The 25,476-nt window shown below is 40.8% G+C and overlaps 1 protein-coding gene across 1 annotated transcript; it reads left to right on the top strand.

The window, feature by feature from the left end:
- Positions 1 to 3,186: 3,186 nt before the first annotated feature.
- On the top strand, positions 3,187 to 25,152 carry cntnap1 (contactin associated protein 1). The gene is made up of 24 exons (XM_044330438.1): positions 3,187 to 3,912; positions 8,332 to 8,433; positions 9,150 to 9,343; positions 9,638 to 9,791; positions 10,178 to 10,381; positions 10,703 to 10,887; positions 10,968 to 11,117; positions 11,271 to 11,532; positions 11,707 to 11,856; positions 11,944 to 12,118; positions 12,627 to 12,733; positions 12,854 to 12,976; positions 13,351 to 13,554; positions 13,668 to 13,824; positions 13,905 to 14,032; positions 14,124 to 14,297; positions 14,422 to 14,640; positions 14,749 to 14,988; positions 15,150 to 15,389; positions 15,572 to 15,699; positions 16,165 to 16,258; positions 16,376 to 16,606; positions 16,695 to 16,739; positions 20,662 to 25,152. The coding sequence occupies exons 1-24, from the start codon at positions 3,852 to 3,854 to the stop codon at positions 20,859 to 20,861; spliced, it is 3,927 nt and encodes a 1,308-aa protein (XP_044186373.1). The 5' UTR covers positions 3,187 to 3,851; the 3' UTR covers positions 20,862 to 25,152.
- The last annotated feature ends 324 nt before the right edge of the window (positions 25,153 to 25,476 follow it).

Genomic DNA, 25,476 nt, shown 5'->3' on the forward strand with positions numbered 1-25,476 from the left:
GCAACAGCCCAAACAAAGGAGACAAAAGCATGTACAACTATCCTCGAGATGCATGGTTGTTAAATTTTATTTAAGCCAATCCACTATCCCTTGGACTTGTAACATTCCCTTGACCCCTGCTCTGTGTCCTAAACTCAGTTCATTGGTGTGTCCACTCTGAAGTGTGAGTGGTCAAACAGGTTGTAGCAGCTGTCTTGGATACACCAGTTGAGCTAACACTGGGAGGGGGGCAAAGGGGGGGGGATCTTCAGTGGTGGGATCCCAGTCTGTGCATCCCCTGCTGGGCTTATTTTCAGCTGGGATTGGACCTCACCAGCAGGAGGTCATACTGGTGTATGGACACCTGAGAGCAGGCTGTTTTAATAGCTCTGTTTACAGCCGCTCAGCCATCAGTATGCAGGGACATCGGGTTCCCATAGGTGGCGGCCAAAATAAACACCTGTCCCTGAGTCCAACTAGAGTGTAATTTTGCTGAATTCCCCAGATCCTCACACTCGTTTTCAAACCAGCCGTCGTCAGCATTATTCGCTTCTGTTTTGAGTTTGACATATCAGATACACATAAATAAAGCCAGTGCTCATCACACAGAACTTTACAGATTCCTTCATCTATCTTCATGACAAGTAGCACTCATCCATGATAACAGATCAGCAAAACTATCTCTTGGAAACATCTGGGCATGAGTCATGACTGACCCTGTTTGTGAGTTGGTGTGTGTTTGTGCGCCCGTGTTCGCGAGTCAGTCGATGTATGTCTATGTGTGAGAATGTCTATGTGTCCATGTGTTTGTTTATGTGTTTTCATGCTCATACCCACAGCACATGTTCTATGTTCAGTGTACAGTGGCACCCCTATGGAAAATACACACAGTGCTAATGGGGGCAGACCAAAGTACAATCTGATCCCAAGAAGAAAAAAAAAAAAAAGTCCCTGTGAGAAACAAGCTGATTGCGGGTCTCCATCTGTGAGTTTGTTTGTGCATTTGTGCATTTTTAAAAGAAGTTCCTTAAAAGAAGGGGACAGAGAGAGCCTGACATTTTACAGCATGTGTTTAGATTATAAAGAGGGGTAAAAAGAAATGGTGTGAGAAAAGCTCATTTCTCTTAGTGCATGTGAATATCTGACAGCTTTCTCTGGTGTCAGACTCATTACTTTTTAATTTACGTGCAGGTTCAATGCATTTTGGCAGCATGATATATCATTTAAGACATGTAGAGTAAAGTTAAGTGGTTAATACATTGTGGAAGAGGATTGCTTATCAGTCAAACCATAAGCTGCTGTCATGAGTGAGAGAGAGAGATCCAAGTCTGAGCTTTGTCTGACATCCAGTGGTCAATTGTTGACACTGCAGTTTCAGTTTGACTCCCCTGCTGCTGCACCTGCAAAACATATAGTTCAAATACACATGAATAAAAGGGAGTTGTGAGTCATATTATTCAAAATAGGTTTATTACTCTTATAATTAACATTTCCCTTACTTATCCACTGCATTTATGTTCCCCATATAGCTTTTAATCTGTCTTAAAAAGCTCATTATTGACTTTTACATCCACCGCTGAGGTTACATATATTTAAATATATGTACCGTATATCACCCAAATTGATAGTTGAATGTATAAAGGTAATTTATTGTGAATTATTTTAAATAGACTTTTCTTTTTTTTCTTTTTTTTATCTCAAAAGAAGTCAAGCCTTTATTGCGAATAGATGGATTTATTTCATCCCACTGGCAGAGCTATTCACATGAAGAAAAATAAGCAGATTGTATCTGATAAGACAGAAATATTTGGGGTTTGTTTTGCAGCACACATGTTGCCAAAAGTACCATGAATGTGAGTGAGGTTGGAAAGCCTGAGTTATGTTGCAGGAAATGTTTCCTCTGATTGCTCTTGAGCTTGTGTTATTTTGTCCAGATGAGTGGTTTAACCCTAACTACATCGTATTAGACCTCCTTTGGACGGCGTAAGGTCAAATGTAAAAGGTCACTGGGGAAACAGATGGCAGTCCAGCCTAACCACAACCCTCCTATCTATAAGCTAGGTGCAGATGTGTAGGAGGGAGGGTGTACATTTGTTTGTGTGTGTCCATGTACTGTGCATGTTATCAGAACACAGCAGCAAAACAGTTATCAGTGGACAGCATTTGGTTTTGAACTCTTTCACTCTGATATTGCCTAATAGTTCAACAGAGATAATTTACTGAAGAAATAAACTAATCCTGTTTGCTTGCTGTTTGACATTTCACCAGCTTTACTTTAGCACATGGTTTCATGTTGAAAAGCCTGTTCAACCTTTAAATCTCACTTTTCTTCAAAAAAATTTGAGAAAACATCAATATTGTGAGATGATTACGCACTTATAAATGCCATTACACATCCTTTCAGACTTATCTTGAAACAAATGTGAAACATGGATCACTGCACACTATTAATAAGAAGTCCTCCCTTAAATATCAAGAACACTCGGGGAATATATTGATTTCCATTATGAGTGAGATAAATTACCCCAAGAAATAAGTCTGTACAAGTCTCTTGTCAGTTAAATAGATATCTTTGCAGTGCCTGCCAAGGCCACATCTGTAGGCAGTTTCCCCTGTCCTATTTTACTCTTTCATGTCATTTTCTTCTGTTTGCCATCGTCCTCTCTGTGCAGACATAATTCCCTACTCTTATTGTATTTTTCAGGGAGGAAAACCAGTGGCAGGGAGCTTACAAACTGACAATCTGATTTGATTGAAAACATGGTAAATCCCACGCTGGCCTGGGCATTCAATCTCACATCATCACTGACACACTGACGTCCCATAAACCCACTTCTTAATCCCAAAGCCTTTTTATTTTGTGGTCAGTGTGCCACCCATTGCAATAAATCCCCCCACTGCCTAAGTCTCACCCTGCCCCCATACCTCCTGTGTGTGGGTGTGTGTGTGTGTGTGTGTGTGTGTGTGTGTGTATGTGTGCATGCCTGTGCCTGTGTGATGAGTCTGAGTTCAGGCACAGCTGGCAATATCATCCTGTAACCTGTTCTGCTCTGGGAATACACTGGCATGGGCTGAGTACCTGGACGAGGTCAAATCAGAGCTGTGCAGCCTGCTGGTCTGCTGTTATATTCATTCGCTGTGGTTCTGCTGCGGATACAGGATATTAAGGATTTTCATCCTATTTTTGGGATAAGTCAATATCAACGTTCCTGGAGAGAAAGACTCCTTTACCATCTCCTCACTAACGCAGTGCACACTTGGCCAGTTGGCAAGCCTGAGAACTCTGCCAAAGGAGGATGTGAAATGCCAAGGCAGAGGAGAGGAGGAATAAATCTTTTGTGCATTGGTGATATGATCTACAGCCTGGATGAGAATTTGATGTTTTTAACGGTCCCTCAAGACTTGTTTGGAGATTGAAGGCAAAATTTATTTTTCTTGAAAAATCCAACCAATCTGCAGCGAACAGAAAAAGTTTCTTTCCTCCCTCCCCTCCAGTCTCCTCTGCATCTTAAAAAATCCTGATTCCTGTGGAAAGGACAGAAGAGAATCCCGCTCTCACCTGGCCTCTGCTAGTGATGCACATTTACAGATACGTGGAGCACAATGAGCAAGCTATTGCATTACACGACGGCCATGTAAATAAAACAATTTAAAGGATATAAAAGAAGAAGCGCGCGCACTCGGCGAAGCGCAGCATCAGCGCCAGCAACCAATGCGCGTCCCCGCCCCGGTGGAGGCTGTCCGAGATCCCGGGAAGAGGAGTTGGAGCCGTGCGAGTTAAAGTTGGGCTAAAGGGGGGTGAGAGGATGCTGCAGAACAATCTACGATCTAATTAACATAGCCTATGCGGAGAAACGTGTCCTAAGTGAAGGATGACTTGCAAAATACTGAGCATATGCCTCTTATTTTTGGGTTTTCAACATTGCTCATCACGTAAGTCTTGTGAAACAGTAATTGTTCATCTGTTATCATTGCTAGAATATTATTAAAATATTTCAAGGTGTATATTCATGCTATTATCGGCATATTGTTAAGCGTCTGATATGCTTAAGAAAAAAGTTGCAGGATAACATTCGGTAATAAGTGGAAAATACCACTGGAGGGCAAAATGCAACCTAAGGTGTTGTTGAAGGGCAACACGCGTTGCGATAAAAACAGGCAACCTTAAAACACAAATCATTCAATTTCATTGCTTGTCTTAATTCTATTGCAATGTCAGTAATGCATTGTTTTTGTGGGATCACACACAAAAAAAGTGCAAAAGCAAACAGCGTCGGTCCCGCAGAGGATGCGCACGGACCGGACTGTCTGCATTGCAGTGCTTTCTCTCAGCCAGCACGCAAGTTTCTGCAACGTGCGGGTTAAACTCTCGACTTCTTTGCACAGCACGATGCTCGACTCTGTTTTGATGCATCCAGTAGGATAATTAAAAAAAAAAAATCTCAGTAACACTGTATATGTCGTTGTTGAAAAATCCGTTGAACACATTTTCAAATTGGCGGTCGAGAGAGCAGGACTTCGCGTCCTAATCGGGACCAGCCCACTGCAGTACTTTTTGGGGAAGCTTGTGTTCCCATTACCTGTGCATAAAGCGCTGCACACGACGAACAGGGATTCACCTGGCAGGGAAATCATTACTGCAAGATCAATGAAGCATTCATATGGTGGATTTAGTTTGACAGAGGTGGGGCTGTGTTTGGGGGCTAAAAATTTGGTTAGGGAAAGGTGCTATCTACCTTTATCTATCTCAGAGCTTGTATTCATATAATACGCTTTATGTGTGATGTCAGTGTCAGAATGACCACAGAGGAGCTTGACCGTTAATTAGCCCCCTAAAGTGAATTGCATGACTCATTAGTTTTGACATCAATGGGAGATCGGGGGGGGGAGGGATGGGCTGTCATGTCATGTGACTTTTGGATGATGCAAATTACAAGGAATGTAAGTTTTTGTATTGTCCAATATACCTTCATTTTGGTGAGTGTAAGAGCTCAGCCAGGGTATTTGCACTGTACTGTAAGAGAACTCACTTTACATTTATGTTATGCATCTTTCTGAGCTCTCTGTTAAGTTATAATATCGTGTTATTTCCATAATGATTTTTCAAAGATAAATTATTTTTCTGATGAAAACATTTTTTGTGTGTGACGTCATGTTACTGCTGATTATGAGAAGCTCTGTCACATGGCTTGTTTGCAGTGCTTGGTGCTATCTTGTTGTAGGGGTAACAGGATTAAGAAATGAAGAAATAGGAAGGATGTCAGTTGAGTGGATGACCAAACACTAACCAGTAAGTTGAGGCCTGTGGGTTTGGCTTGTCGTAGTTCCTGCTGATGCTTTACTGCAGGCCAGGCCAACAGCACATCTGCTATACGGATGTGCACAATGGAGCTGTTCCAGATTAAAATGGAGCCTCAGATCCCAGAACACAGCGATCCAGCATGGGGTGGGGCTGAGACTCAGCAACGAGTGTGTATGTGTGCGTTTGAGGAGTTTTAGGGTTTTTTTTTGTTCTGTTCATTATGTTATGATTAGCAGGAGACTGGCTTGTCCATGTAAGGGGAATTGAGAAGGAGAGGCAAGCTGCTCTGTGTGGAAATTTAGCTGTTCTTTTCTTTTAGAGTGAATGAAGCTGCTGTTTGAGATTTGAATTTTGAAGTTTGAATGTGATTCTGATGTGCTGCATAGTTTGTGCTCTTATCCCGGGCAGTATTCAGACACCACCCACTGTGATGCCTGCTGGGTATGAATAATTTAGTAAAAAGAACATGCTATAGTTTTACTAAACCTTGTGCTGCTCTGTGTTAGTATTTTTTTTGTTGTTATAATGTTGGTGGACATCTGCATTCAGTTGAGATCTGCCCATGTTCAGGGTTGCTGTCTGAGTCCCCCAGCAGCCACGCATCACAGGCCAGTGACAGGCAGAGGAAGTGCCTCTCTGCATACTGTATGTAACCGTAATGATGTGTCAGCCCAGACAGACCAGCTTACACTTACAGCAGACTGATGATTCAGCAGGAGTGGTGCTAGAGCTCTACATAGCCACACTGTTCCCCACAGACCCTTAATGATAAATGGAGAAAGAGTATTCTGGCCCATGCGGTGCAGAAAGACTTGTGGTCCATGTGGTGCAGAGAAGGGGAGGGGGAGACGCAGAATCAAAAGGAGAGGGGTGAAAACCTGGTGAGTGGATGCTCTGCACAGGCCTCAGGTACACTTTAGCCACTGCAACATGACAACGCCCTCTTGGTTAGGAGCAGAGAGGGAGAGGCAGAGCAAGAGAGAGAGAGAGAGAGAGAGTAGTAAAAAATAGATAAATGATGGGTGAGTAGATGAGGTAATGGGGTGCTGTAAGAGCAAGATAGAGTGCAGGCTTTCCGGATTTGGGATGGAGTTAAAGAGAGAGGAGTCAGAGTGAGGGAGAGGAAGCAAGATGCTGAATAGGTGGGGGCGTAGAGTGCGTGACAGTCTTGCCATAAGGAGGAGCTGAGGAGCTGCGTGGCCTGGGTTAACCTGCTGTAGCCCAGGATGTAGCTGCTCTTCACATTTCAAGTCAAATTCCTCTCCTTCCTCCTAACCACTACTTGAGGAATTAAGACAAATCAATACACTTTAAGCCATTAGAAACAAATGAGTCTCGTAACTGCAGCACAAAACTTCGGAATATTTATGTTTGAATGTGAAGTGGCTCGACAGTACAGTGATAGAATGATGCAGCAGAGATCTTTTATCGATCATCTGCAACATAGCAGGGATCCCTGTATGACAGAGATGGTGAGAAAGCCTCTTAGCGGTGAAAAGGAGGCAGACAGAGCAGAAAGTCAAGGTCATATTTCCCTTGCTCAGCAAGTCTCTTCCACCTGAATGTGCAGAGTGTCCTTGCATGAAAGGTGACAGAAACTCATGTGACCAACTCATTCTTTCCAGATGAGGGAGAAAATGGTTTATTCATGCCGTATGTTGGCTCATGTATGCTTTACGTGTCATTTTGTGTAGTCTAAGGCATTGGATGAAAAGCTCTACTTCCTCATTCATATTTCTTCCACTTCAAGGATCTGCTCTTAACACACTACTACACTCTACTGTTCTCCTCTACATAGTTACTGTATTGCCAAACTGAGGCCATGCGGCACCCTTCTTCATCTTTCTCCATCTGTCGCCTGCATACTAATTCTGCTAACGTCTCCTGTTTCCATTCACTGTTTACTACCTTTCCTTCTGTGCTCCATGACCCCTGTGATTGTAAGAACAGGGACGACAATGCCAGAACTCCTGCTTACCTGTAAACCACTCAATTACTCAGCTACTTTAATTTATATAACTTCTACATATATTTCTATATATTAGTTGGTCCTGTACAGTCAGTTTTTTTGCATATGCGTACATTCATATGCAAGTAAAACCCAGCCCATCTATATATTTTTTAACCTCTATCCATATTAAATCTCTGAGGATTATTAAAGAGCATAGTTTGGCACTTAAAATGAGACAGTGTTTTTCTTGCAGCTTGAGGTCAGGGCAACGCACATTTATCCTCAGCAGTGACACGAGCAAGATTAGGTAGAATTATGGTCAGTTTTAATAGCCGTAGGCCGGAGAGGGAGCCGGAGCAGATGGGTGACGGTCCTATCAGTCTTATAACCACATGCAGAATAGCAACTCACCATTGCATAGCTACAGTCTCTCAGTTTGACTTCAGCGTTCTGAAATGAAACAGCATGTACTTTTTCAAGAAATGACACAGGAATATACAAAGACGCAGACATCTATAGGGACATGCACACATCTAAAAAGACTTTGATGTGATGCTGCAACGCTTTCATTCTGTCTCTGCAATACCAAACAACAAGACCTGAGCCATTTTTGTATTCTTTTGGAATAAAAAGTGGGTGTTGGCCTGCATGAAATTTAAATGTAGTCAGCTGTAGTCTCATATATTACAGTTAGTCTCAAAAATAAAGATGCACAGATGATACACTCTCTGAGTAGATGTCAGGATACTTAGTTAGATTTATATGTCTTGGTCCACCCCCCTATAAAGTGGCTATTTAGGACTGGGCACTACTGTGGAATATGAATTCTTGACTTTGCTTTCTGTATCCTGCAACTGACAGAAAGACCGAATTTCTTTGTGCTGCGCTGTGATTTTAATTTGATTGATCCAGCCAATGTATTTTGTGTCTTATGGAGCATGTTCTAGCATCAAATTAAAAGGCAAAAGGTCTTTTCTTATCAGGCTGTGCAACTGTGCCACTCTTTGTTGTTCAGAAATGAATTGTTTTGAAAGAGATGTGGGAATGCTTAGATAACTTTTAATAAATTCTTATCTTGCTGTCTTTATTATCACCCCAGGAGAATGTGTTGATCCGCTGGTCTCTGGGCTCTATGCCTCCTCCTTCCTGGCCTCCTCCCGATATAACTTTCTGTACTCTGCCAACTTTGCCAAATTGTATGGTAAGTTTATAAATGTAGTGTAGATTTTACCCATTATTTTCACACCATTCACCTTATAGACTGTTCTCATATCAGTAACTTTAACTTATCACAGCGGGAAAAGCATAGGGGAAACTAATAAAATTAAAGATAGCTCTGTTCTATTTAGGTGTACCAGTATGCCATGCCAGTGAGCGAGCATATACAATACAAGTGCCTTGGCATTGGCACATCTAAATGGAATGGACCCATTGTTAATGTTACCTCCTTTAGAAGTCAAAATAGCAGCCGTGAGAAAAGCAATATTAAACTTGTCTATACAGTCTGTCACACTCAGAGTGGGGGACTCTACTTTAAACACTATATACTGTATATAAATTCTACTTTCACATTACGAGGGAAAAGAGGATTTAAGATTACATAATCTCGCAATTAAACAAGCAATTATACTGACTGTGTGAATTTAGTTGGGAAGTCTGTTAACTGTTAGATATAAGCCGACATTAATTAGCTTCATTTGGCAAAGTATGTTAGCTTTACACTGGAGAATCTGCAAAACGCTAAATGCTGGTCCAATCCTGGACATAACAGTAGGATATCAGAACTGCTTAGTAGAGTTGTACTGAAGTTCAAAATGGTTGCCATAAGATTTAAGGCCAGTTGAGATCACAACTGCATTCTTCATTCAAACTGTATGTGTCATCCCACGCTCAAACAATCTTCTTTCTTCCTTTCAGGCAGCAGTGGCTGGTCCCCATCCCCTAGGGACAGACAGCCATGGCTACAGGTAGACCTGGGCAGGAAGTACAGACTGGTGGCCATTGCCACTCAGGGAACCTTCAACTCATATGACTGGGTCACCAAATACACCCTCCTCTATGGAGACAGACCAGACTCCTGGACGCCGTACATCATGAGAGGAGGCAACTCTGTAGGTGCTACTGAGGCAGAACGGTTGAAGGGGTGGGAAGAGGTCCATAACAGGGATGAGGCAGGGATTAACTAGTCAAACGTAATCCTTACAGCTGATTCTGCTGTCAGTGGGTGTTCTATTATATTCATCGTCACTGGCACTGAAACAAAGACAGCATAGCATATTATATCTCTCAACACTGACAAAGTTAATCTCATCATCAGTTCATCTCCAGTCTCTTAATAAGGCTTTAACACCATTGCAGTGACTCAATAATTCTCCCCCCTCTGTCTCTGTCTCATCTGTTTGCAGACGCTGCCTGCAAACTGGAATGATTATCAGGTGAAGAGGAATGTCTTCCATTACGCCTTTACTGCTAAACACATTCGTCTGCTGCCTCTGGCGTGGAACACAGAGAATGGAGGGAAGATCGGTGTGAGGCTGGAGCTGTTTGGTTGCCCTTATGGTAAAAATTACTGATGGATGATATGCAGGGATTTACTGCCTCTGATTCACATCCAGGGACATTTCACAATTCCAGTACTTAATCATATTTGATAATGTGCCACTAAATCTAAGTGCAAAATATGCTACAATATGTTCCCAGTTAATAGATAACTAAGCTCAGTATCACCAGAATCATATTTAGGAACATCCTTCACCAACACACCTGAAGAGATCCAGTAAATGTGCCATGTAGCTTTTTCTCAGATCATTCTTAAAAGCTCAATAAGTGCTACATATGACTGTATATAATATGCACCTGATAAAACAACATGACCAATAATTAAATCTAAACACTGTATTTTGGAAATCCTGAATCCATTTTGAAAATTTGTCCCCTTTTTTCAGATTCCTATGTCCTACAGTACAACGGGGATGACTCAGTGGTCTACGTTTACCCAGAAATGAAGTCCCGCACACTGCACGACCACATTGCCATTAACTTCAAGACTCTGGAGCAGGATGGTCTGCTGTTACACAGTGAAGGGGTTCAGGGAGACCTCTTCACTCTGGAGCTGAAGAAAGGCCGTCTTTACTTGCACATCAGCCTTGGTATGGCCTGAGCCATTTGTTGGATAAATTAAATTTATGGAAGGGATCTGGTTGTGGAGGTTTGAATAAAGAAAATATTGTCCTATCTGACAGCCATCTCAAAAAGAAGCAGGCTTTTCTCAATCCGTAAATAAACATGTTAAGCCGGACTGTCTGGCAGGAGATCTTAGTAATGGCGGTTAGATTACTGCCTGGAGCCCTGCCTGCATTCCCTTAATGCGAAAAATTCAGCATCTTATCGAATTTCTTCATGGCTTATAGCTGATTAGAGCATTCTATATTTATTTTTACTTCTTCCTGTACATGTTCTCTGTTTTTCAGGAAGCAGCGTCATACACAAAGTTGATGGTCGAACTACATTAACTGCTGGCAGCCTTCTTGATAACCTACACTGGCATTATGTCACCATCAAGCGCTATGGTCGACAGGTGAACTTCACAGTGGACAGTCAGACAGTAACAGCCATCTGCAATGGAGAGTTTACCCACCTGGATCTGGATAATCAGGTACCTCAGCAGATTAATAATCCTCCTTTCATTACTTAAAATAATACTAGTAAATATGGATTAATGAGGGTGTCTTTTAGTTGTATGTAGGTGGAGTAATAGAGGAAAACTTCCCTCACCTCCCCACCACGCCAAATTTCCGGGGCTGCCTGGAGAATGTCTTCATCAACGGCGTCAACATCATTGACAAGACTCAGAGACAAGAACCTGACATCCGCATACCGCGAAAAGTAAGGCTTTGTACAAAAATGATTATTATTAATAATGATTGATGATGATAATTAAATCTAATTACTTTATCTGTTTTATACATACAATACAATCACCACTGATGAAAATGAAACTGATGAGGTATTTTTTTGATTTTTCGTTTTTCTCTTCAGAAAAAGATGCATTTTGCCTGCCGTGACATTCTTCTCAAACCAATGACCTTTGCTGGGCCCAACAACTACCTCCAGGTGCCGGGCTTCTTCAGGAAGCCTCGAATGTTTGTCAAGTTTAAGTTCCGCTCCTGGGACTACACGGGGCTCCTAATGTTCACTCGCTTTGCCGATGACCTGGGTGCACTTGAGCTGGGCCTGAGTGAGGGACAGATTAACGTCACTATATTTCAGCCTGGCAAGAAGAAACTCCAGTTCGCTGCAGGTGGGCTTCTGCAGTCTATGTTTTGTCAGATATGACAGAAAAGATTGAATTTAAAGATTTTGGAACACACAATGCCTCATGCTTTATAACATGGGATGAATGTGATGTATTGTGCATGGGATCTTTCTACTGATAGTAGAGTCACTGCTTGACAGGCTTGTCTCCACTTTTTAGGATACAGGCTTAATGATGGCTACTGGCATACGGTGGATTTGGCAGCCAGAGATAATCTGCTGACTCTCACAATCGACGAGGAGGAGGGCTCCCCGCTTAAGATCACCAACCCTTTCACAATTCGAACAGGGGATCGCTACTTTTTTGGGGGTGAGCTGATGACTTAAATGGTTGACAACTCCCAAAACTTAAAAAATCTCTACTGTTCAATTCATACATTTGCCTTCCTGCACACAGGTTGTCCGAAAACCAATAACACTATAAGGAAGTGTGAGACCAAGCTGAATCGCTTCCATGGTTGCATGCAGCATATCTTCATCGACAATGAACAGCTTGATATCGACATTATTCTGCAACGACAGTGGGGACGCTATGCTGAGCTGTTGTTAGGCACCTGTGGCATCACTGACAGGTAGGAAAAGTCATTTACAGTATGTACAACAGAGCATATATGACTGATTCAGTTTCATTGACAGCAAAAAATGGTTATAATGTAACAGACAAATAGAAAACTGCAAAACTATCCATCCTCTCAAGTCATTTGAGTTTAGCCAAGCCATTAAAGTTACTAATTATTGTATGTATCCCCATCATAGTCCTATAATAACACATAGAATCGTATAATGATTGGTACATTTAATCATATTTGCTCTTTTATGGTGTCGTCAAAATAATGCGTTCTCATTGTGGATGTTTGTGGAGCATTTGGCTTGAATTGTAAGAGTCTTTTGAGTGGGACATGAATAGTTTAGAGTTGAAAGTTTCATCACATAGACCTTACATAACGGCTCTCAACAAGACAAATATCACAGAGAAAAGAGAGGATGTGGAAGTGAAAGAAAGAAAATAGCACACTTATGTAAGCCTCTCACTTTTTTAAACATCAAAATACTCAGTCTAAGCACCTGTTCTGTTTACAGATGCTCTCCAAATCCATGTGAACATGAAGGCAGATGCATCCAGTCCTGGGATGACTTTATCTGTCTGTGTGAGAACACAGGCTACAAAGGAGAAGTGTGTCACATGTGTAAGTGCTGGCTGGTAATTTTATCACTTTAGCAAGTGTTTCTTTAGAGTTAATTAGACCTGACTAAGCTATATTTCTTCTCCAAATAATAAGAAATTGATCGTCTTTTTCCTCAAACAGCGGTTTATAAAGAGTCATGTGAAGCCTACAGACTCAGCGGCAAGTATTGGTCCGGGAACTACACCATCGATCCTGATCTCAGTGGACCGCTGAAACCATTCGAGGTGTACTGCAAAATGAAGTGTAAGTAATCACTGTCAGTAATAAAATACGGCTTCATCAGCAATTTGTTCAGAATTTGCTGTATCCTCTGTGGGTTGTTATATAATGAAAAGTTGGACAGCAAAATGTCAGGTTATTATTCCTTATTTCTGTAATGAGTTGGGTGCAGAAATTTCATGGGAAATTAAAAGGGTTCATAAAACAAGATAGATCGAGCTGTATCTGTGTGTGTGTGTTTTATGTATGAGCACAGATGGGAAAAGTATGCATCCTCAGAACTGTGTCTAAGCTTTAATATCTTTTCATTCTTTCATTTTTCTTGCATCATTATTGACCTTGTCTTCCTCTTTGAACATTTACCGATGGTGACCTACATCTGTCATACCTCTTTACAGCGTACAAAGCTTGGACAGTGATTATGCATGACCGTGTGGAGGGTACCAAGGTGACTGGGAGTTCAATAAACCAGCCGTACATAGGAAATGTCAACTACTGGAATGCCTCCTGGGATGAAGTCACTGCCCTAGCAAACACCTCCATGTACTGTGAGCAGTGGATCGACTACTCTTGCTATAAGTCCCGTCTCCTCAACACCCCCAGTGAGTGGGATTAGTCCATTTATTAATTTAGTACTGTACTAATGGAACCGATGGAAAAACAAGCAAGACATGAAACTTGAATGACACATTAACACACCTCTACATATGTTTAGATGGAAGACCTTTTGGTTACTGGATTGGTCGTAACAATCAGAGTCACTATTACTGGGGTGGAACCTTTAGAGAGGTCCAAAAGTGTGGCTGCGCAGTCAACCAAACCTGCACTGATCCGAGATTTCAATGCAACTGCGATGCCGACTATAGACAATGGTGAGAGAACACACATGGAGCAGGTTTGTCTTGTGTCTGTGATGCTGACAGGTTTTAACATCCCCAATGTGGCTTTTCAGGTACTCAGATAAGGGCTACTTGGACTTTAGAGACCATCTGCCTGTGAGGAAGGTGGTGGTTGGGGACACCAACAGAACCGGCTCAGAAGCACACTTCACAGTTGGACCCCTGCGCTGTCATGGCGACAGTGAGCAAAAATATTATGTGTTGTGCTAACACAAAAATGCTTTGATGTGCTTGGAGGTTTTTTTGAATAAATATTTCAATGTTTCCCACAGGAAACATCTGGAACACCATATCCTTCACCAAACCCACTTACATAACCTTCCCAACCTTCAAGCCTGGCTCCAGTGCTGACATCTCCTTCCACTTCAAAACCTATCGTCCCTACTGCGTCTTCTTGGAGAGCTCTGATGACCACCTTCGAAACTTTATACGGATAGAGCTCAATAGTGAGTTGACTCACCTGTTAGCAGGGAGCTATTCTCCTAATATAGCTGAAACATCAGACTGGATATTTAAGATCTTAGTCTTTTGTAACTCTTTTTCCTTTCTGTTTCTTCTTTTCTCTCCCAGGCACCCATAACCTTATGTTTATATTTATGGTTGGCGATGGCATCATTAATGTGACCCTAAACTCCCCCGTGCCACTCAATGACAATGAGTGGCACTTTGTCCAGGCTGAGATTAATGTGAAGCTGGCCCGTATTAAGGTTGATTATCAGCCTTGGGCTGTCAAACGTTTCCCAGGTCAGACCTTTGTCACCATGAAGTTTACAAATCCTCTGCTTGTAGGTAGGTTACCTAAGGTGAACTCTGAAATTTGGAGTTTAAAACTGGCATGACATACACTAAACCTTGAATAAAGATGAATACCCACTAATTAAAGTGTTTTTATATTAGGCGCAGCCAACAAGACCCACAGACCTTTCTTAGGGTGTCTTCGAGGGTTACGAATGAATGGTGTTCCTCTGGATCTAGAGGGAAAAGTAAATGAAGAACAAGGTATAAGGAGGAACTGTACTGGACAATGTCTCAATGCTACCATACCATGTCGAAACAGTGGCCAGTGTATTGAGGGCTATGCTTCCTACACTTGTGACTGTAACAACACAGCCTTTGATGGTTTCTACTGCCATAAAGGTGAGTACAGAAATGCTTCTCTTGACAAATTGTTTCCCTAACATAACCTGAACTTAGTGACTGATGTTATGAAGGCCATACTGATGAAAGAAATTAAAAGCTGATGTGGTCAATAACAATAATAGAAGCAGATATCTAATTTCACAATGCTCTTGTCCAAGACATTGGAGCCTACTTTGAGATTGGCTCGTGGCTGAGGTACAACATACGAAAAAAGCCCATATCAGACGAAGCAGCATGGGCCAACTGGATTGACCCGCATTATGACAACTTCAGCCTTGGCTACAATGACACAGCAGATGACATAGAGTTCAGTTTCAGCACCGTTCACACGCCAGCTGTGTTGCTCTACATCAGCTCCTTCGTCCAAGACTACATCGCTATCATCCTCAAGACTGATGGTAGGAGAAGTTCAGAAACAATTTGTCTGAAAATGTGAAATGTGATTTTCAGCGCAGCAGATTAATTTCATCTATTAAAAAACTCACAGTTTCAAATAAACTAGACCAGTAGTTGATGCAGTGCAGTTATTCATCAAAACAGTATATGCTATACACGTCTTTTGTTGTTTCTCTCCCCACAGGTAGCGTAGATCTGAGGTATAAGCTGGGACTCATAACACACAAGTACCAGCTGACTCACCGAAACCTGGCAGATGGATACCCCCACTATGTCAACATAACCAGACACAACAGAACCATCAAAACACAGGTACATGATCCCACTGCTGTCACTGTGTGAAGTGTGATCTGTGGTTTATGTTACTTTGAGTGAAATAATGTGTCATGTCTAGAAAAATAATCTCTTCGTCAACTGAAGAACTTTTCCAAAGTAGAGCCTTATTTTCTTTAAACTACAAGGCATCTCAATACATTACATACACAACACTTAGTCCAAATTGTCCAGTTGCTGCAGTTGTGCTTTAGTGATTGCTCACATTAAGAAAACGGACTCATGTTTTTATCTTAATGCAGTTTTTAAAACTTTGATATATTTTAAAGTTCTCCACTGTATGTACAAATGTTTTATAGTATTTATTTATATTATAATTACATCTGTTTATAACATATATGTTTATATGTTATATTTGTATTAAGGTCATTTACATAATTTTTTTTCATGCATCAATTCCCCTCCTTTAAAGATGAGGTGTATAACTTATTTTGTTACCCACAGGTGGATTACATGGAGCCCATAGTGGAAAAGATAACCTTAGTGGAGGATGCCAGGTTTGACTCTCCAAAGTCCATGTTCATGGGCAGAGTGATGGGTAAAAGTCTTATTTACCATTTGTTGATAAAAACATGTAATGCATTCATCATGCATTATTTATTAGTAGGAAGTAGGAACTCTCTTGATGTTTTCATGCTTGTGTGTGCTCATCCAGAGGTCGGTGACATTGACTATGAGATCCAGAGGCATAACGCTCCAGGCTTCATAGGCTGCATATCCGGAGTAAGATACAACGTCTACGCCCCTCTTAAGGCCTTCTTCCGTCCAAATGAAACTGACCCTCCGGTGACGACACAAGGCTACGTCTCTGAATCCAACTGTGGCGCCTTCCCTCCTGTCCTGGGTTATGTACCATGGGAGGCAGATCCTTGGTTTACCGGCATAGGTGAGTTAAAATGTCCCATAATGCATCAATTCATGCAGAGAATATTATTTGTGTTCATCCTCTTACTTGTGTAACTCTCCCTTTTCAGAGTATTTATATATCCATGATGACCTAGGGCTGTTTTGGATAACAGGTAAGAATATTATTTTTTCTGTACTTTAATACTCTTTGATCAGATGTTGCCCTGAATACACAAATAGTGCATATCTGTCTTTGCTGAATTGCTACAAAAATAAGACAGTGAAGTAATATTTAGCAGATTATTCAGTTCATTTTAAAGCACTGCTTCTCTCCCTTGTGTCTATTTTACTCACTATTTCCATCCTGTCCCAGATCACTCAAATCAGCCATTTGAAATTCTCTGTCCTTTTTTCTTTAAATCCTCTAATCCTAAATTAGAGCAGGGTTGTCAGATTCCAATGTAGGCTTTTGAGTGTTTAGTCAAATGTCTGACTGCAAGCTCCAACTTATTACATCTGGGACAAAACCAAAGAACATACTAATTGAAAAGTAAACAGCCAGACTTTTATGATGCATTGTTTTTCATACTGAAGATTATCACTGATTCCATTCAGTTGGTGTCAAATGATTGATTGTATTTATTTATTGGGACAGTGTACAGTTTTTAACATAAAACATGCACTGCACCAGAGTTAGCTCAAAGCTAATTTACATCCGCAATCCCCCACAATCAAAACATACAACAGCACAATAACAAACAGTACAAAGCAAAAAACACATAAAACACACCATACAAAATACAAAGCTACACACAACAGCACATCACATACACCCACAATGTCAATTAGAAATTACTAATGTAAACTTGTCAAATTAGTTTAGTATATGAGTAAAATGATAATAAGAAAAATATACCCATATGCCTTTACCAGAAGTACTGTATATTGAGCTAATATTAGAAAATTGCAGTCACTTTTTACAATGAGTACAATAACAATAACAGTACTTTAAGCTGCTATTCTATCACTATAATTAAATCCCAAAGTCATATTGCAGTGACAAAAGCACAATCATGTAAAAGCAACAGATTATGATGATAAAGATAATTTAAGTACATGTACTTAAAACTGAGTAAAAATGTATTTTATTTGACAGTCTACAATAAAATTAAAAACATGTTATCGAGATGATTAAATTTCTTTGCTGCCAGCCAAACAGCTTTGTTTGTAACTTTATTATCATAGAGATTACATTCATTCTGAGAGTCAAATCAATTTGATATAATACAATTAAGTCATCATAACAAAAATGCATGACGATAATGAGTCGTCATATCCGTCAACACAGAAATGAGTATGGTAAAAGAAGTTTTCACAAACAAGCATGAAACTGAAGCTGAAATTTGTTTTTCTATGCATATTTATGGATTTCTGGAAACCATTAATATTTAATATATTTCTTCATCTGTTTAATCCTCATGTCAAAATTGCACTTTATTACAAAGAGGACATGTCGTCGTGAGACCAGATGAACAGTCTGCACACAGTATTACAGATGAAGGGAAAAATTAGAGCAGGTCCCCTCGATGAGTAGGAGAGGCTAGAGTCTAAGGATTAAACTGCAGCACAGAGACTCACTGCTCCAGCCCTGTCTGAGACCTTTACCGGATCAGCTATATTTAGTCTGCATGGGCCCAGCTTACTGTTCATCATTGATAGATGCTTCAGCTTAATAGATCATTTAGATTCAGAGGTATTATGCTAATGCAGGACATCAGCGTGTCATTAAAGATTAGTGCGCCATTCATTCATCCCGACAATGGGCCCTCATAGTTATCAGACATTACCCCAGTCCGATATACTGCTCAGAATAAGACTGAGAAATTATATCTATATTATTATTATCTTGTTTTATATGTACTTGACGATTGGTGAACACATTCGGGTGAACATACTATACTCGCATGCATTGACAAAGGCTGCACATTTCGCCAGTCTGTTACACAGTGAACACACTGATTGACAAACAAATACACATTAACCTGGTCTGTATGTGTTTGGATTTTGGGAGGAAATCGAAGAGAACACAGCAGAACATTAGAACGACACCCAAAAAGGGCCAGGCCTGAGGTCATTGAACTTTTAGCTGTAAAACAACAGCCTGAACCACTGAGCCATCATGCTGCAAACACCAACAATTCGGGTTGTGGTTGCCAGAGGCTCAGAGGCAGCTGGTCTTTGATGATTTTGGATGTAATCACATTAGTGGCATCACTTTGGTTGCCTTTTGCCGTCTGAGAAACATCTCAAAGATTGGTGGGGGGGGTTCTATCCCAGTTGCAGGTGTTTGAAATGTAAACACATAAATAACAGCAACGTAAATGTCATTGTTGTTGCATCTTTAATTAAGTCTGCACACCCTCTCATAATGGGGGCTCTAGCTGTGTTCAAAGTTAACCAATCACATTCAAAATCATGCCTGTAGGTAAATAGTGTACACTTGCCATCAATGATAGTGATTCTGATTAAAACCAGGTTAAAGTCAGCTGTTGCTGCAGGATTTACTTGAATGTTTGGGGGTTGATCTGCGAAGAGTTACCAAAGAAACTACAAGATCTAATTGTTGAAAAGTACCAATCGGTAGAGGGATATAAAACTATAGCAAAGGTATTGGATGTACCACAGAGCACTATCAAAACCATCATCCATGAGCGGGGAAAATGTGGCACCACAGAGACATTGCAAAGATCAGGACGACCCTCTAAAGTTGATGAGAGGATTAGGAGAAAACTTATGAGGCTACCAAGAGGACAACACAATAGCAACATTAACATTCTGGCAGGTGCTGGTCACTCCTTGCATGTGACCACCCTCTCCCATATTCCCCACATGTCTGGGCTATTGGATAAGATGGCAAGACAGAAACCTTTTTTTACAAAAAAGAATATCCAAGCCCATCTGAATTATGCCATAAGATGTATTCAGTCACCCCAAACCATGTGGGAAAATGTGTTATGGTGATGAGACAAAGGTTGAACTTTTTGGTCTGAATTCTAGAGGATAATGTTTGGCACAAAGCCAATACAGCTCATCATCCAAGGTACGCCATACTGATTGTGAAGCATGGTAGGGATACCGTCATGCTTTAGGGCTGCTTCTCTTCAGCTGGGTCAGGGGATTTGTCAAGATAGATGGGATAATGAATAGCTCCAAATATCAAGATGTTTTGGCACAAAACCTGCTGGCCTCTGTCAGAAAGCTGAAGATGAAGAGGAATTTCACATTCCAACATGACAATGACCCAAAGCACACATCCAAGTCGACCAAAGCAAGCCTTCAGAAAAGGAAAAACAATGTCTTGGAATGGCCCAGTTAGAGCCCAGACCTCAATCACATTGAAAACATGTGGAATTAAACAAAGAGAGCTGTACACAGGAGGTCGCCTTGCAATTTGAAGGAACTTGAACTTTTTTGCAAAGAAGAGTGGGATAAAATTCCAAAGTATAGATGTGAAAAGTTGATGGAGACTTATTCACAAAGACTAGCTGCTGCAATAAATGCAAAAGGTGCTTCCGCAAAGCGTTAGTAAAGCGGGGTGTGCAGACTTTTTATTTATTTAAAATGTTCCTAGTAATTAACTATTTGTTTTTTTCTCTGGATTTTGTTTGTTGGAAGATCATATTTAAAGATGGAGCAAGTCTGACATTTACATTGTTATTATTTCTGTCTTAACCTTTCAAAAACCTGCAATTTCATAAGGGTTTGTAGACTTTTTATATCCACATATCCACAGTTTATACCAGACACAATATGCATTCAATTTACAAACCCAACAGGGAACCAGTCTCCTTGATGTCATGAGAACTAAATCTGGTGAGATTGCATTCAGTATTTATTCACCAAATGTATAAAACAGTTTACTTGCTGATCCAAGACTTGCACCCACACTGGCATAAACAACCTTAATGCAGTTTGGCTGTATAATGTAATTATATAACACTCAAACAGTGCCTGCTCCTCATCAGTATTTCTAGGAGCACATCTCTCCTTACAGTAGTGCAGATTAAGTCTGACTGTGCTATTTTTATCCTACAGTCATTGTCATCCTGGCTTTGCTGCTGCTCTTTGGAGGCCTGTACAGCATCTACGTTTATACGTACCAACAGAAAGGCAGCTACCGCACCAATGAACCTAAGAACCTGGAGTCACCGAGCAGCTCCAGGCCACTGACCGAGACCCTGAGGAGAGAAAAGAAGAGGCTCCCAGAAATTGAAGAGGAGTTCAGGAGGGACTAACATCACAGGACCTATGGGACAGTGGGCGGGGTTTGACTGTGGGCCAGGGAGAGAGAAACAGCATTTACAACAACCAGAGATACCTGTATTAAGTTTTCTAATTCTTTCAGGTTTTTTTTTTCTTTTTTTTTTGGCTGGACCGCAACAGCAGGGCCAGCCCTATAAACACGAAAGTCCGTGACCAAGTGACTGACTGACTGACTGACTGACTGACTGACTGACTGACTGAGTGATGAAGTTACACCATTGGTCAGCTGCATGCTGCCGCTTCCTGTATCCATTTCAAATGAAAGTCCCTCTAGTGTTTCATACATGGTCCAGACATATACTAGGTTTTGACCTAGTCTTGTTCATGGCTGGACCAGCCCTATAAATGTGAATGTTTGGCCCTTCGGTCGACCAATCATGTAACTTCATCATTGCCTCGGCAAGTAGGTCTTATCTGCAGACTCGCAGTATCACCCACTTGGTTCAGTTTAGGCATGAGCAGTGAGATGTTTAGGGGTCGGGGGTGGGGTGTGTCGTTATGGTGACAACATGGAGGGTGTGTGTTGTGTAGTAAAGTGGGCGTGTCATGTAGGTCAGCAAGACTGCAGATAGACCCTTCTCCAGGTGTCCCCACATGTCGCCACTTCCTGTATCCGTCGTCTCAAATTAAAAGCTCTCTAGTGTTGCATACATGGTCCAGCCATATACTAGGTTTTGACCTAGTCTTGTTCATGGCTGGACCAGCCCTATAAATGTGAATGTTTGGCCCTTCGGTCGACCAATCATGTAACTTCATCATTGCCTCAGCAAGTAGGTCTTATCTGCAGACTTGCAGTATCACCCACTTGGTTCAGTTTAGGCATGAGCAGTGAGATGTTTAGGGGTCGGGGGTGGGGTGTGTCGTTATGGTGACAACATGGAGGGTGTGTGTTGTGTAGTAAAGTGGGCGTGTCGTGTAGGTCAGCAAGACTGCAGATAGACCCTTCTCCAGGTGTCCCCACATGTCGCCACTTCCTGCATCCGTTGTCTCAAATTAAAAGCTCTCTAGCGTTGCATACGCGGTCTAGCCATATACAAGGGTTCAGTTTACTTTTGTTACATTTTGCTTTGTGTTTCTTTCCCCGGTTGAGTGGGATCTGATGCCTGGTGCTCTACATAGTATGTATTTTTGGTAAGTTCTAGTTTTGCTGGATTCAAAGTTCAAATCAAGCTCCATGTTGCGTGAGTAGCCAACAAGTCTCACACTGTATTGCAGGGTGAAATACTGAAGTGCCTCATCTGAGCAAGCTTGATCTAAAGTAACCATAATAGCTTATTCAGATAGGGTTTAGATTAGACACTGTGGGAACAGAATTTTAAGGGATGTTTAATTACAGTTGGAACATCAGTTTGAAGTATTCAGGCTTTTATTTTTTTTCCTGAGCCACTTTTGGGACTGATTAAAGCTACCAATATCTTACTGTACTGGATGTATTGCCATCCAGAATATACCTTTTGAAGACAATCTCTCATGGAGCCATTTTTAACACCATAGCTCACAATCTGTCTCGAGTTAGAGCACATCTAAGCGCTGGTGAACCAGTGCAGTGAAAATCCAGATCGCAGAAAAAAAAAAAAAGGTATTCATGGATAAAAACAACAAAATGAAGAGAGAATACACCGACAAGCATGGAGCTTTGAGATGTTAAGCTTTGAGATGATACATATAAAGATTGTAAGAGGTATATACGCTTATATTTGTTGTATTGCAGCCTATAACAGTGCATTACCTATACAGAATGGCACATATAAGTGGTTCAGAATTGCAGTAGATAGCAGCTTTGCCAATCACAGTATGCTCAGATTCCTAACACATTCTAAACCACGGGGCTTCAGAAATAAGAGTGTGATGATAATGAAGATACCGTACCTCTAGTTGTGAGAGCTAACAGTTGGTGTTGTAATACAAGAGGATGACTGTTGGTGTACTGCAGAATCAAAATAAAAGTTGAGGTGATGAAGCTTGCCAGGGACAGGGTGACCTAAATACCCAAGTTCTTATTCCATCTGTCTTACTTCTGGTCGCTTATACTGTATTATGGTCAAGCTGCCAATAGCTTGGTGCTAAAGAGTGTTTTTCACTCAGCGGGTATCTTCAGTATGCGGCAGTGTTACAGCAAGATCAGACTTCTCAACCCTTTCATCCCCGAATTATAAGAATCTCTCAAGAAATAGCTGCTCCCTATGGTCATGTGGAGAAGCGTATATATAAACACACATGCACACACACAATTATGTACAGAGGACCACAAGAGTGTAAATGCTAATATTTTACTTCAAACTCACACTGCTTGAATATTTTTGCATTTGCTCTAGGACAGTAGCTGACCACGCTGTCATTATTGCTGCTGCTTGTTTAGCTGCTTTCTGTGGAAAGTTTAAAAATTCTACCTATAGTCCAATGAAAATTTCTTCTCTGGCAAGATGAAATTTCGTTTGATGTGTGGTGTAACCAAAGCTTAGAGCGTTCATCACTCACTGCAGCTCTCCTCAATACTAAAGCACTGTTGTGTATGTGGAAAAAAATAAGCAAAACATTTGCTACATATTTGCTATGCATATGTAGAGCATGAGCGCACTTTGCAGTAAAATGCAATAATATGAGCTTCTTTCAACCACCAGTGATGTTAATGTCTCAGTTTAATTTGCAGGTTCACAATAGCAAGTAGGATGTAATGAGTGTATACATGAATATATATGAATAATGTGTTAAACGACTTTTTTATTCCTATGGTTTATACAAAACTGAGTGCTTTGAATGTAATCCTTTGACTCTGTAATGTATGAGCAGACGCTACAGTGAAGACTTGCTCTTATGTTTTCATTGCAGGCTGCTTAGCACTGAAAGTAAAATTATTCATGGTAGCTTTTTAGAATGCTCAGGATAAAGAAAGTACAGTACTTGATCTCTGTGGCTCTCATACACCTCCAAAACCCAACTTTGTTGGTTTCCTCCGTTGCAGATGGACAGGACTGTGCGAAATTGTACAGTGAAAGCATGTACAGTAGATGTAAAAACTGTACAGATTTGGCCAAAAAGTGGCATTTACAGGCTATATTTTTAAGAATGTGCAGTAATAAGATGAATGAAAATGAAAAAGTGAGCAAGCAAGGGGAAATTGTTGGTTGTTGTGATGAGTACAAAGAATAGTGTGTGTTTTTATTAAATGGACAATCACCACTCAAGGCTCATATTTGACACAAGCCAACAAACTTGGGTCAAATATGCGTTGTTGCCTATTAGGAAAGAGTCGATTTATGTATTATATAAATGTATACACCCTTACTGTATTCAATGGTAAATGTACTATAAATACTCGGCCTAGCAGTGTCACTTTAATGCCATTCACTAGTTATTTCATGCGTGGTCCCTGGAGCGTGTGTATGTGTGACTGACCGGATGTTTAAATGTTTGTGAATTCATAGTTTGCCCACCAAGATACAGCCTACCGATGTTAAAAACAAACATGTGCACTGATGCCAACTATTCCAACTCACTTATTTTAGTGCACCAACAGTAGTACAGTGTGACAGAAACAAGGCCAGGGCATAGTTTAGAGTGGCTCCTCCATTTTCAGGCATCAGGCGTCTGTATTGGACATTTCAAGCACAGTGGAGAAGTGCGGAACTGATCCTGAAGTGTCCACCCTGCATCCTGATGATGGAGGCGAGGATGTGGGTGAAAGGGATTAAGATAAAATGCCCACTAGATGGAGTAGGCCAGCAGCATGTTGTTAGCTCAGACAGGGTATCTGCTGATTTCACAAAATGAGACTTTTTTTTTTTAAATGCCGTTTAATCCTTCCTGGAGTTAACTAAAAAAAAAAACAAAAATGAAGCATATTTAAAGGGCCATACAGTTAAATTAAGATCAGTTAAAAAAATCCTGATTCGCAAGTAATTCTGTTCTGTGTTCCATTAACACTTATCATAGAGATTTTAATACATATAAAGGCCTTATAACATGCTTCATAAGAATCTGCAGATACCCTGTCAGCAGTCAGGTGGTCAAATCAGATGGCAATAGCACCAGAGTGAGGAGTAGGCAGGTTAGACTTCTCTGCACCATCAAACTGAATCCTCCTGCAACAGGTACCAGAACTTATGATTACAGTTGTGTTTGTGATCACATGGAAATTTAGGAATTTTTTTGTTCTTCAGTATGCTGAAATTTGTTTTGTAATACTTTCACTGTAAATGACCATTACTGTGTAAATCAAGGCAAAGCCAAACTGTCACCTCAATAAAATAAGCTTGAAGGAAATTGTTACTGTGTTATTTTGGGTAAGATGTTTTTTGAACACACTCAAGGACTAGGACAACATGTTTTAATGTATAAAGTTAAACCTTTATTTTTATAGGCATACACTGTACATAGCCGTAAACTCCATTTTGTTCATCTCTATTGAGAAATCTCATTTCAACATGGGCTTTATTGTTTTAATGAATGAAAAAGAGCGTGAATAACAAATCTGGACGTAAAAAAAACAAAGAAAAGATGATAAGTGATATTTTACATTCACATGTGGGGGACTTTTAATATTTGGTCAAACACTGATAATTTTGCTTTTCCCATAGTCATAACCTT

Source organism: Thunnus albacares, chromosome 17, assembly GCF_914725855.1.
Source record: "Thunnus albacares chromosome 17, fThuAlb1.1, whole genome shotgun sequence".
Classification (NCBI taxonomy): domain Eukaryota; kingdom Metazoa; phylum Chordata; class Actinopteri; order Scombriformes; family Scombridae; genus Thunnus; species Thunnus albacares.

Excerpts from the sequence above, each read along its gene's own strand:
- cntnap1 (XM_044330438.1), top strand. The coding sequence starts at position 3,852 with ATGACTTGCAAAATACTGAGCATATGCCTCTTATTTTTGGGTTTTCAA. Across the intron at positions 11,857-11,943 it reads GGATCGCTACTTTTTTGGGG|GTTGTCCGAAAACCAATAAC; the intron begins GTGAGCTGATGA and ends TCCTGCACACAG. Across the intron at positions 16,607-16,694 it reads TCCTTGGTTTACCGGCATAG|AGTATTTATATATCCATGAT; the intron begins GTGAGTTAAAAT and ends CTCCCTTTTCAG.